We start from the raw sequence: 13,726 nt of genomic DNA, 5'->3' as shown, positions 1-13,726 counted from the left end.
AGTTTGTGAGTTTGAGGCCCCCATTAGGCTCTGTGCTGAAGCTTGGAGCCTAGAGTCGGCTTCGGATTCTGTCTCCCCTTCTCTTTGCTCCTCCCCAGCTTGCACTCTGTCTTTCTCTCTCTCAAAAAAAAAAAAAAAAAAAAAATTAAAAAAAAATATTTTTTTTAAGTTAATGAAACAAAAGTTTCCCTAGAGAATTTTTAAAAAATTGGTGTTTCTATTATAACAAGACTAAAATTTGGGAAGTCTGGCAAAGCAGCCTATTATTCAGGGTAAAAACAGTTACATATTGGCCATATCCCAGAGAGGAAGCACTTCAGGACTATGTGTGCCCACTCAAAACAATGAAATGCTTATTTGCTCTGAAGGCACTGAACTACTGCTGAGGAATCCTCATTAGGGGGCACAGCACCCCTTACAGAATGTTAAACAAGAAGGGGTCTGGATGGGAACTGGTACTGCAAAACAACCAAGCAAACAAACATAAGTAAGTATTTTTAAAAATCTAATAGCAAATGCTTGTTAGCAAATGCTAATAAAAAGTCTAAAGTAAAATATGAAGTATTTTTAAAGTAAGGTTTTTTTCCTTCTGTATATTCAGAGAAGAGCAAAAGAGCAAAATCCACTAAGAATTTATGAATATTTTAGAATGTTGGAAACTGTAAATGAAAAACAGAAAGTCTAATGAAGTGCGCTCTCTCCCCATCAACGGGTCAGAAATAACACAATGGCTTTTTCTATTATTGTACCTCCCACAGGCTTTTTCTTGCCAAAGCCAAGAAACCTCAAGGACATACAAAAAACATTTAAAACACTTTCTTGTCTCCTCCAATGCTAATTCCAACAAAAAAACTTGTAGGAGTTGGCTTTAAATTTAGGCTTGTAATGAAATGTGATTTCTTAAAATATGGAGATTGGCTGCTAGCTAAATTCCTTTGTGTCTAAAATTAATGATGGAAAATAAAATACACTGAAATGTTTAAAATGTGTTTCCTTCTTATTATACCAAGTGACAGCTAGCTGAAATATAATAAGTAGTCTCCCTAAAACGGGTCTAAGCCCCTCCCTCACCTTTAAAAAAATGACTCTAGGTACAGAAGTAACACTTGTGCCTTCATTCATCATAAGACCTAACCTTTGAAAAAATCTTGAAAATACCCCCAATAATGCAGTTACTATGGTAACTCTTGTAGGCTAGTTCTCTGAAAAGACTCATATCCTTGAGTCTGAACAGGGATACCTCACCATCTTCTACACCTTCCTCTCCTCATAAAATTTATCCTTTACGGTAATACTTACAAATTCAATAGAAAAAGATCTACCTCATTAACCATACAAAATCTATCCTTTTGGCTCAATGATTATTTTTTTTTTTTTTTTTTTTTTTTTTTAGAGCAATTTTACTTTTTTTTTTTTTTTTTTTAATTTTTTTTCCAACGTTTATTTATTTTTGGGACAGAGAGAGACAGAGCATGAACGGGGGAGGGGCAGAGAGAGAGGGAGACACAGAATCAGAAACAGGCTCCAGGCTCTGAGCCATCAGCCCAGAGCCCGACGCGGGGCTCGAACTCACGGACCTCGAGATCGTGACCTGGCTGAAGTCGGACGCTTAACCGACTGCGCCACCCAGGCGCCCCTCAATGATTATTTTTAAAGTGTATGTTTTCTGATACTTTTCCTCTTGGAATATTGTCCAACAAAACAATAGAAAGCAAATTCTACTTTTGATCATCACTAAATGCCAAATTTCCCTGTTTTATGCTTTTTGGTAAAAAGAAAATTAGTGATATAAATATTTAATATGTATCAATAATACAAAGGTTTTTTTTTTTTTTTAATTTTATGGCTATGATAAGATCTATAACCAATGGTCTCTCTAAAAAAAATGCTTGGTTTTTAAAAATTTGACTGTGGGACTTGAATCAAGTTCAGTGAGTGAACATCTGTGTTACATGAACAAGAAGCCAAACACATTCCTAATTGGTACTTGTCCATTATAACACCCCTACCAAAGGGATCACAAGGGTTTCTCTTAGAAAGATTTTCCATAAAGACACACATATGCCAGCTCTAGACAGCAAAGAGAATTGTATTTCATTTAATGATAAATTTCATTTGTGTAGCACGTTAGAGTTTATAAGGTGATTCCATGTACACTACACCTTATTTAATCATTACAACAAATATGTGAAGTAAACAGAATAGATACTATTATCTCCACTTAAAAGGTGTGGTTCTGCCTGAGGGGACAAGAGGAAGCCCTAGGCGAAAGAAGAACAGAAGTGGGAAACAGCAACACTTCCACCACTCACAAATTACACAGCCTTGGGCAAAACACATAATGGGATAACTGGAATTCTCCTTCACATAAACAATAAAATAGCTTAACTATTACCTCTGGGAAGTCTCTACTGGGGGCCGGCCGGATTGGGACTTATGCTGTCTGTAGGCTATTATGGTCCCCTGCGTATTTTAATGTCTTTTTTTCCTATTGTGGTCAAAACACATAGCACAAAATTTACCATCTTAACCACTTCTAAGCATACCGTTCAAAAGTTTTAAGCATATTCACACTGTTGTGCAACCAATTAATGCCTTTTTACCTACTTCCCCTACTAGATCATAAATTTTTAAGGGCTAGAATGTTACTTTGTTTGTTGCTCCATTTTTAGTGCCTAGCACAACTGATACATAGAATATTCTCACTAATGTTTACTGAATGCGTGTTTATTCTATCTGCCTACCTATGCACCCAGCTACCCATTCATCTACCTACCCAACTCAGAATTCGAATTGATATGTTTACACAGGGGTGTCTATAAACATGTTAATTTAAGTCAAAACTTTTTCTAATTTGGGTGACTGGTTTTCCAATTAGGGGATATGGCAGATAATCTCTATAAACTGGATGAGTGTAATCTGCACTACCAAGATTAAAAAACAACACCATTTAAACAATGTCATAAGATACTGACTGTCCATAAACAAAGAAAGAGAATAATTCTAACGGTTAACAAATCCTTTTTTCATTTAGTTTATGTTTAATATTTTACTTCCTTCAGTTTATTTTTAACTTTTTGCTTTCAATAAGAAAACCTGATAGATTAACAAAAATAATTACTGATGATGGACTACTGTGCTTATTTTTTGGTATATAACTGAGGATCTGTCTAGAAAACTTAGCGATGCTCCAACAATTAAACTTCTACCCTCATGTATACAGCTATTTAACAAGGTTTCTCAGAGCTTCCCTATACAAAAACTGCAAAATGGAACAGAATATGTAATATAGATTTATCTCAATAAGAAATGTCTATGTGATAATTATTAAAATTTATAACATATCTGTAACATTACTTTGGCCAGTTATAATTACAACACAGAAAAATCTCTTAGCATCTTCTAGTAATAGGTAATAACTTAATTTCAATTTACATATATATGTATCAGACAAAAGTCATTAAAACATAAAAATACAAATCATGGTGAGTATCATGCTTTTGTATTTAGATTACTTGGACACATTTAGTAGAAACATTTTAGCAGTTTTGTTTTAAAATGTGAATATTTAAAATACACTGTAAAAAAAAAAAATAAGCAGGGGGGTGGGGTGGGGGGGAGGGGGGCACCTGGGTGGCTCAGTGGGTTGAATGACCTTAGGCTCAGGTCATGATCTCGCAGTTCATGAGTTCAAGCCCTGCACCCGACTCTGTGCTGACAGCTTAGAGGCGAGGCTGGAGGCTTCTTCATATTCTGTGTTTCCTTCTCTCTCTGTCCCTCCCCACTCATGCTCTATCTCTCTCTCTCAAAATAAATAAACATTAAAAAAAATTATAAATACACTGTAAACTACATTTTTAAAAATTATTTAACCTTAAGATGAAAAATTTCAGATGTAAATTTTAAAATGTCAGAAAATACAGTTTAAATAATAGTTTAAAATAATAAAATAAAAATGATAATAACATAGTTTTAAAAATTCTTTAAAGGGATACATGAGCCAAAAAAAAAAGAAAAAGAAAAAGAAAAAGTCTGACGACCACAATACCATCCAAACCACTGCTTCTAGCTTTAGGTTATTAAATGTGAAGCCAGTGCAGGTTTGAGGAATTCAGATTTTCAGCTTCATACTGAAGAGTACCAGTATAGTTAAAGATATGTTATGTCCTAAAATATTCAACCCTAAACCACTGTTATCCAGGATGGGAGAAAAGTAAAAGGTTCTTAAGGCATAGGGTACCATGTATCAAATCCGTTGCCTGACTTATAAATTCTCTAATCACAACCTTGTGAATCATGATGCATGCCCAGACTAAAGAACGCATTCCTCAACAAGAGTTAAAATTACGGGAGCTTTGAGGATGTGTTTCCTTCACTGAGGCACTTAGTTAAATTATATCATTTAACAAGAGTGCCTACATAGTGATAAAATTATTGGCTGCATTATCAATATTACTGTAATTGCAGAATCTACTGCTAAAAGTGGAAGTATGTTATAAAGTGTTCTACTGGACCAAACTGCAAGCCTCACAAAAAAACCACTGCTCCAACCTTTCAAGACCATCAGACATACTCTTTAGATAAGTGGCTAAGAGGTACTAGCTCAGGCTCCTAAAATACAGTGTCTCAATTAAGAAAAAAGTCACTGAAAAAAATTTACTTAAGTATTTAAAAATAATTACAATAATTTCAATAAGTAACATTTCTTTACCACCCAGCCTCTAAGGTGTGGGCTGATACTGATTTAAAAAGACAAAGATGGAATGCATTTTAGTAAAAGGAAGCAAGATCTTTGATTGACAGTTCTTGGAAAAAGGTTAAAAATTCAAAAGGACTGACTGCATGTGGCTCAGAACCTAAAAGCTTTTTTCTCCTCTCAACAGAAGAGCAGTCTCAAGTAATAACTGGTTGCTATGGAGATAAGAAACTAGAGAGATCAGAGAACTCAATTTGCAGTTAAATGGGCTGGAAACAATCCTTACTACTTGGTGAAGGAAAGCGATTAAAAATATACATGATTGCCAGAGGGAATCTTTTTCACCTAGCATTTTCCAACCTCATTAATGAACAAGAAGGCAAAAAAAACAAAAACAAAACAGAACAAAACAAAAAACCAACAACAAAGGAAAGCCCAATGTGTCTAAGATAGAACACACTGAACATAATTCAGGGTTTCACATATCACAAAATCCTTCCTATTCTGGATGACTTTTTGACGGTACTTGTTATTAAATGCTGGAATGAGACTCAAATTGTGTTCGAGAACAAAATGGTATAGCTGAGGGGACTGGAACTTCAGTGGGAAAAAAGAGCATGATAAATGGAAAAGGAATCAGAGTAAGAAGCAGATGTCAGTAGTAAAAACCCAGGTTTTGAAAAATCTCTTCACAGTCAATCGTAGAATACCTTTGTGAGTGCTGTAAAGGGCTGCGAACGTCACCGTGAAGAAAGTTGTTGAGTATTTCCCAGCATTAACTAAATGAGGAAAGGCCCTTTTTGTGTCTCGGTAGCGGCGCAGGCACTGGATGAAGCGAAGCCAAGCAGGAATGCACTGAACGATGGCCCGCACACCATACGAATATTTGTGGCAAATTTCTGGTTCTGTGCAGATTTCAAAGAAGAAGAATTATTATTAAAAAAAAAAAACAAAAGACAAGTAACTTGTTCACATCATTTTGTTATATATTGTAACCACTCTCAAGTCCATAAAAGCAAGAAGCCTGGTTTCTGAATCACTTTCTTCTTTGTAACTACTATATTCTCAAACTTTTCATGAGCGATGAAAGCCAAAAAAGGAAGGTAAATATATAGGGTGGACCAATGGGGGAAAAATCTGCCCTCCCAGATTTCTCACAACCTGTTCTGGAATCGTTTTCTTTGGAATGTGGTAAAACTGTAAGAAAATTAGAAGATGAGTACAGTAATCAAAGGAAAGAAAACTTACTCTGTAATTTGAAATACTTGGAAAACATACAAATGCTACTAGTGACTCTAGTTAATTTCATGAACTCCAAACTGCTATATCACAATAGGTAGAAAATGTACCTCATTAGCCTACTTTTTAATGAAGAGCAGAGTTTATATTTTTAAATGAGAAGAATGAAGTTGGTAAATACATTTTTCTTCAAATTCTGGGAATGCATTATAGTGGGATCAACCTACAACAAAGTTGTGGTCTGCTAGCAATCAATGAATATGTGTTGCCACTGGCTTCATTAGCTTTTTGCTAGTCAGATGTTACATAATCTGTCTAAATTTGGTCTTTGTCATTAAGGCAAAATTCCTTAATAACTCGAACTCCTGGCATACACCAAGAGTGGGAAAAAGAACCAGAAAAAAACACCCCAAGATCCTCAGTAAGAATTAAAAACGATCTACAATGACTTTCTCAAAGCCCTTGATCTAAGTCTAAATACTCAAGTATTTTTGATCATTATAAAGCAATACTGTGATGGAAACTGTTGGCACTAAAGCATCTGTGATATAACTACCAATATACTAGAAATTTTTACTTTTCTTTTTTTTCTAAGTTTTAGAATTCCTTAAGTGTAAGTTGCAAATCTCTTGGCAAATGGATGACTGAAATCCTAACGTTTAATTTAAGAGCCAAATTGTATCAGATAAAGAGATTGCTAAAAGAGTGCCAAGTACATTTAATTAAGTTTGTATTATTGGATGAGTTTTCACCGTGATCTTACATTTCTTAGTTATCATTCCCAATATTTCTTGGTTTACACTGGCAGTTCAGAGGTATGGATGCACATTCATACCCTACCTTCTGAATTATTTGGCAACAGGCCCCCACTTTCATCCCATCTGAGCTCAAAACTGTAGAAGCAGATCATATATTCCAGGTCCATCAATATCACTGACAGGCTGTTCAGCTGATCGGCCAGCCAGAAATCAGCAAAGCCTACTTTATGGAAGGGGGCTGTAAATACTCGAAACTGGGAGAAAGAAAAAAATAAAAAAACACAGAAACAAGAAAGTTCATATTAAATTTCTCTAATTCTTGTCTGACCATGCAGCATGGTTACTTTAGCTGATAAAATGGAAACCAATGAGCCAATCACAAACACAGGGACCTGGCAACAGTGGCTAGGTTGAGAATTAGTAGTGAACGGAATGAGCTGAATAGATAACTAAGAAAGGAAATTTAAGTGGGGTGAAGACAGGAATAGCTACAGTTAGAAAACAGAAAGCAGAGAGGGTGGAAAGAGTTGAAGCTGAAAGCAGAGAGTAGCAGAAGGGAGAAGCACTGAGAGGATGTGTAGTGTTAGGGCTCTAGGGTAAATTGTGCTAGAGACGCATGCTCTATAAAAATTTCTGGAATATCCTCCTTCTTAACTGGGATGAGAGCTTTGCTACCTGAATAGAAAGCTCTTCTTTGCCTACAAGGGATAGGGAGGGAAGGATGTGCAACAGCTGAAGCATGCCTGCCCGTTCTCTCACTGAAGTCAATTTCACTAATGCCATGGTAATAATTGCATTTGTCTTGAAATGATGCCACAAAAATAAGCTCACACCCCACTATTATAAAAATAATGTTAAATGAATTCAGATTAAATGTACTGAGCACTAATCCATGCTGCATATTTTTCTCAAAATGCTTTTTTCATAGTCCACTAACTACAACAATTCTATGAGCTTGGCACTATTCATATCCCCATTTTACAGAGGACCTACAACAAACTCATCCTGACCTATTCTGTGGAAGACTGTTTACCACTGCAAAGGGAAATCTCCTGGCATTGCAGAGAGAGGATGGATAGATACTAACGTAATCATCAGAAACAGGCTCCAATAGTGCAGAATGCCTTGAGATGCCCTGAGAAAATTGAAGATGGAATTAAGGCAGCTTTAATCCTCGCCCTGTCAGACCCTTTCTATCTTAAAAGCTAAAAATGAACTCCTAAAACAAGGAATTTTGACTAAGCAGCAGTTTTGAGAAAATGAGTCTAAATCTATAGCTCTCCTGCCATCTAGCTATATTCATTTAGCAGACATATTCAGCATGAAAACTAATGGCTCTCTCCCCTCAGACTTGGCTGGTTCTTTCTATTCTACCTCTAAACACTTCTCTTTATTATTTGAGGGAGATAAATGGCTACATTATGAATCTGTCCTAGATATCAAGTATCTATGACAGGTATTGCCTTGGGGCTTTGGACGTTAGATCAGGTATCTGCAGGACCTAGTACAGGCTTTGTGATATTTTCTAGAGCGGATATATTTTGAGGCCATGGCTCAGTTTTGTGATCAGTCTCTTGCTCTTTCAAGAAGTTTGCAATAAGCCTGAGAGACGAGCTATATCGTTTGCAACCATAAGGTCTAGATACAGCAAACTCTTTTTGGTAGGGGGTGGGGGCGGAGTGAGAACTGGGGGCTTAGTGGTTGAGATGTTAGTCATTTATTCATGAAAAGGTTCTGATGCCAGTTTATAGAGTATTTTAAGAAACTGTGGGGGTGCAGAGTGGACTTTAAAAATTCAAAGAGACAAACAAGAGTTCAGAACATAACACCAAAAGGATCAGGAAGTCTAACTCAATCTCTAGTCGTGGACTTTTGTGAAAATTATAGCCGAGGGCAATTTTCTTATTTCTCATGGACATGAGACAGACTACCATTACTCTCATAATCTGCCAAATTCAGCCTCAAAAGCTAGCTAAGAGAGTAAACCTCCATATGAGCAGAGGAGGAAGAGAATGCATTAAATAAGAAAGGAGGGAAATGGGACTACGAAAGGGAGTGGCATGAAAATAGAAACTGGAAGGAAGGGGAAATTTATAGAAGAGAGCAGATGGAAAAAGGAAGAGGAGGGAGTAGTAAATGTTGGTATAATACAACTAATAAAGGAAGGAATATAATTATAGTCATTCAGCATTTAACACATGTCAGGCACTGTGGAAGTACAGAGATAAATAAAACAGTTTCTTCTGTCAAAGACCCACAGTCTGGTTGAGCAAATATATACCTAAGGAAATAGCGACAGCACTGTGTAGTAAGTGCTATTACAGATAAACAGGCAAAATACCCTAGAAATACAAAGAAGGGAGAGAGGGAGCAGCTGCATCAGAGACAGGGTAGGGCTGAGTTCATACTGAATTCCCTGATGTTTACACATAGTCAAATTCATCTTAAATTTATCTGAATTCCCCTTCTTGAGTGAGAATTCTTTCTTTTCTTATTGTGGCTAAGGTCTTTCAACTTCTACATTGTTGTGATTTTGCTTAAAATGACAATGACTCACTGAGTAACAGTATTAAGAAAGCTACAGACAATTCAAAATATCTGATGTTTTACTCACTTACACAAAAAAGCCATTAATAAGTTATTAGAAAGGATATTAACTAACATCATTTTCTAAGTTAATGCCGATAAATATTAAAGAAGATGAAGTTTAATTTCTGCTTTTAGAGGCTTGTGAATAATCACACTCTTTCAATTTTTATATAAAATATATTTATTAGTTTGAACTACTAGATCAAAGTTAAGTATCTTAAATAAAGTGACTACCAGGTTTAACTGTTAAATGGTAGTGGTCAGGAGTACAGATTATGGAATCAGACTGCCTGGGCTCACATTTCCTCTCCATTACTTACTGGCTGTGTATTTCACTCCTCTGAACTTGGGTTTCCTCATTTATACAATGTGGATTAATAGCAGCTCCAACCTCATGGTTATTAAAAGGATGAAATAAATGAACACATATAAAATGTCCAGAACAGTGCATTATTAAAAGAGACTATCTCTCTGTAATCATAGTAGAGACATATGTAAAAATTTTACTATAAAACCAAAGAAAATATTGAAAAAATCAATTCCCCAATTATATAGGAAAGGACTTTAATTCGAAAACTTTAAGTAGTCTTCTAGAAGAATTGATTGGTATTTTTGTTTAGAAAATCTGAGGCATTGCTTATGTTTCCCAATTGGACTTCCAATTAGGGCAAATATAGATCTACAGAGATTTATGACCTAATAATACAAATAAACTGTACCTAATTTGACATTTAAGTATCAAAATAAATAAATTTCTTTAAAAAAATTTTTTTAAGTTTATTTATTTTGAGAGGGACAGTGAGAAGGGAAAGAAGAGAAAGAATCCCAAGCAGGTTCCACTCTGACAGTGTAGAGCCCAAAGTTGAAGCCACACACTGTGAAATCAAGAGTCAGACGCTTAACTGACTGAGCCATCCAGGCACCCCTAAATAAATTTCTAATAAAAACTTTTTTAGCTTTTTTGAAGGAGGTGTATAGCATATAAATTCCATAGATTCAAATTTAAATATGGATATAAACAGCATCCAGTGTGTACCACTATGGCCAAATGATACATGTTCTTTTCCAGTTTTTAAAAATTGAAGAAGGAAATGTACTTTTACTTAATGACGAGGCTATTAAAAAAGCTGTATCAGAGAAACAAAATATTTTTAACACTAGAAATAAGTCTCGGTAAATTTTTTCAGTAAGATTTGAATTAAAATAAGTCAACAGGTCACTTAATGTTAAAATGCTTTATATGTGTAAGATTTTCCTGTATACAATTATTATTATAAATATAACAAACCACAATGCTTCTTTCTGCATTTCACTGATTCTGATAGCACACTTATTATTCTTATTCCTTATTACATCATCATTGCCAACCTATTCCATCCATAAATCCTCATTTATTAACATACAGCAAATGCATTAATAAATGTCTACTCAATGGGGAATCATTTTGCTAATAAGAGTAACTGGTCATGCATCAATCATAGCTAACTATTTAAACAGAGAAGGATGTACTGGGGAAATGTTCACTTAACACACAACGATATCATTCCGTTATTGCAATGATGCAATCGTATTAACATCTGAGTCTTTGAAACCTCATTTCAAAATAACTTTATAGAGATTTGACAATAATTGAGGCAGGAAATAATAGGTATTTATAATCTTAACATTATTTCCTTGTAACCAGAAGAATACTACATTTTTGTGTAAATAAGTTTTAAAATTCCACAAAATCTAGCAATAAAATGACAAATAATCTCAAGATAAAAAAGGTAATCTAATTTTGTTGTACTAACGGGAAATGATTTATTTTTAGTATGAATTTCAAGAGAGAAAAAAATGGTCCAAATATTTCTTCTGTCTTACAAAAAATCCTTTAAAAATCATGTGTTCTAGATGATAAAATGTGTTAAAGGTGATTACATACTTAAGACTTTTCAAAATACTCTTGTACATCTAAGTTCTACACTTAGACCTACAGTTTGGCCTAGTGGTGCTATACATAACAGGAATGATTTGCTCTCTTACTTATTAGTATTTAATGAAATTAGAGGAGAATAGGGATATTCTCAATTTGTGGTAAAAATCCTACCAGAATAAATAAGAAATACAAATAAATAACAATCAACTTTGGGGAAAAAACATGAAGGAGATCTAGGCCATTTTCTTTTCCTGATTGCTATAAATACTTACCTGTAGTGGAATATAAGTGGCTTTTTACTTGTTGTGTGCTTACTTACTATGTTTTTTTAATAGGAAGAGCATATTTTATACCTTCAGATTCAAAAAATTTAAATAATGCTATATATAGGGAATGTACTGCTAAGAACAGCAACAACAAAGAAAAAAGTTCTGCTAACCGTAAGGGATATGCAAAAGGAAAAAGAATACTCTAGTTTTCAAGGTAGTATACTTTTCTAAGGTAGGAAACAGAGTAAGGCAATTATTATAGGAATTCTGAAAGTATGTGTAGAGATTGGTCAATTTAATCACTAATCTTCACTTTACTGTTAGTTGTAATTCATAACCTAAGAAATAATTACAGGAGAACATTACCAATTAATTTTCAAAACAGAGCTGGTTTACTTCAGGAGTTAAGAGAAGTCCCTTCCCCAAGCTATCTTTACACCATTACAAAAAATACAGCAACTATTTTTGCAAGAGATTCTATATCCTAATGTTTAAATTGAGAGATTTTGAGATTAAAAAATAGGTAAAGTGGAAGAAGAAATGGAATGTATTATAAACAAGAATCAAAGTCAGCTTCTCAAATTAAAACCTGGTAATCTGGTAAAATATGCTTACTGATTTTAGAGAATGAATCTTTCATAAAAATAAAAATGTTTGGTTGACTATTTCTATCAATTTGACAGGAAAATAATAGTTTTAGCACTTTTTAAAAAGGAAAAAAAAGAAATTCACAGAGTTCTACATGTTATCACAGCTGGCTAAGTAATCTGTACTAAATAATAAGGCACTTAAATAGATCACGAATTATTTATTATTAATTTGCAAAATAATTTCAATATCTGGACACTTCATACTCCCTTTTAGGAGGAAAAAAACTGCATGAATAAGTATTTCTCCCAGGGCCACTGCACTATACAACATGAGGTGTACCAATTACACTATATTCTTTACCCTTGGAGCTAGAGCACCACTCACATAGATTACAAAGTGAACCATGCCTTCTGGAGTTGTGCAACAGCAGCCTTGGTTCCTCCTGGACAAAGCCAATGACCAATACACCACTCTAAAAATGGGAGACAAATTTCTGGACTTACCAGCAGTTTAAGCAGCCAAAACCGGGATTTGTAATAGAAAGTTTTGGTGGGGTTGATAAGAAAGAAAAACATAAATCCATAAAGGACAAGTGGATACACATATGTGGGGATGACACTAAGTGGAGCAAAGAAGCATGCCAGAAGGCTTAGGCACCACAATATCCCGAGGAATCCAGCAATCTGATAAAGGATGGGAAAGAAAAGAAAAGAGAAAAATTGTTATTTTTATTTTTTCCATTACTCAGAAGTATCTTCAATAAAACAAAGGTAAGATAAATGTTTAGATGTTAAGTCAATAATCTTCCTCAAGTAAAAGATGGATTTCAGCACCCACTAAACCAGCGGTATAGCTAACGTGAACTATATTTGTGGGACTTTATGTCTTGCTTTGATTACCTCAAAAAGATGTTGATGAGACAAATTGCTTCTTGGATTCAGTTCAAAGATGAGCACATGATTCACTCCAGCCTGTCTCCAACCATATGTGTTGATGCCCAGTAGAAAAAGGAATTCAATCAGAAGAAAGCCACCCCGATAGATTCTTATCAAGGGCCATATATTTCTATCTGTTTCAAGTTTAAATACAGCTGAAAAAATATCAATTAGTTAGTCAGAAAATTCATAATGTCTCATTTAACTGTCTTTCCTCATAATTCTTGATGACACAGTCCTTGGCATAAAAAGTTTTTATAAATAAAGCCTAAGCTTAGATTATCTCAAGATAATAAACTTGTTTCCAGGTTCTTTCCCTTCATCATTTCATTCTGCAAAATTTCACCAGAATGATTTCCCTAAAACTTCACTTTGGGCATGTTAGTCCATTGTTCCATTAGTTTCTTAGAAATACAGAGAATCACAGAAATACAGAGAATCACATATGGGATGACATAACTTCCTTGGCTTTGTTCAGTGATTAAACTGGTTATAGTATTACCTACCTCGCAGAGTTACCGTGAAGATTAAAAGAAATGTGATACATGAAAGCGACTGAAAATAAAAGCAAGTGAAAACTGAAATGTCATATAAATGATAACAGTTAATATTTACAGAATGCTTACTATGTGCTAAGGACTGTTTTCTATTATATTTTGACATATAATAATTCATTTTACTTGTTTGTTTGAGAGAGCAAAAAAAGGAGGGGTAGAGGGAGAAGAAGAGAG

General features: G+C 34.6%; 1 protein-coding gene across 3 annotated transcripts in view; it reads right to left on the bottom strand.

The window, feature by feature from the left end:
* Positions 1-13,726, bottom strand: part of XPR1 (xenotropic and polytropic retrovirus receptor 1) — a 219,836-nt gene that overhangs the window by 42,354 nt on the left and 163,756 nt on the right. For all 3 annotated transcript variants that reach the window (XM_086693651.1, XM_086693653.1, XM_086693652.1), the window contains 4 exons: positions 12,960-13,150; positions 12,564-12,743; positions 6,776-6,947; positions 5,407-5,601 (listed from right to left, as the gene is read on the bottom strand). In XM_086693651.1, the coding sequence (XP_086549777.1) occupies positions 5,407-5,601; positions 6,776-6,947; positions 12,564-12,743; positions 12,960-13,150 (738 nt within the window). The remainder of the gene's footprint in view (positions 1-5,406; positions 5,602-6,775; positions 6,948-12,563; positions 12,744-12,959; positions 13,151-13,726) is intronic.

The sequence above is a fragment of the Puma concolor genome, chromosome E4, assembly GCF_028749965.1.
Source record: "Puma concolor isolate L17-30 chromosome E4, mPumCon1.1.hap2, whole genome shotgun sequence".
NCBI lineage: Eukaryota > Metazoa > Chordata > Mammalia > Carnivora > Felidae > Puma > Puma concolor.
Note: the sequence above shows the minus strand (reverse complement) of the source record. Positions and strands in the feature narration are given on the sequence as shown.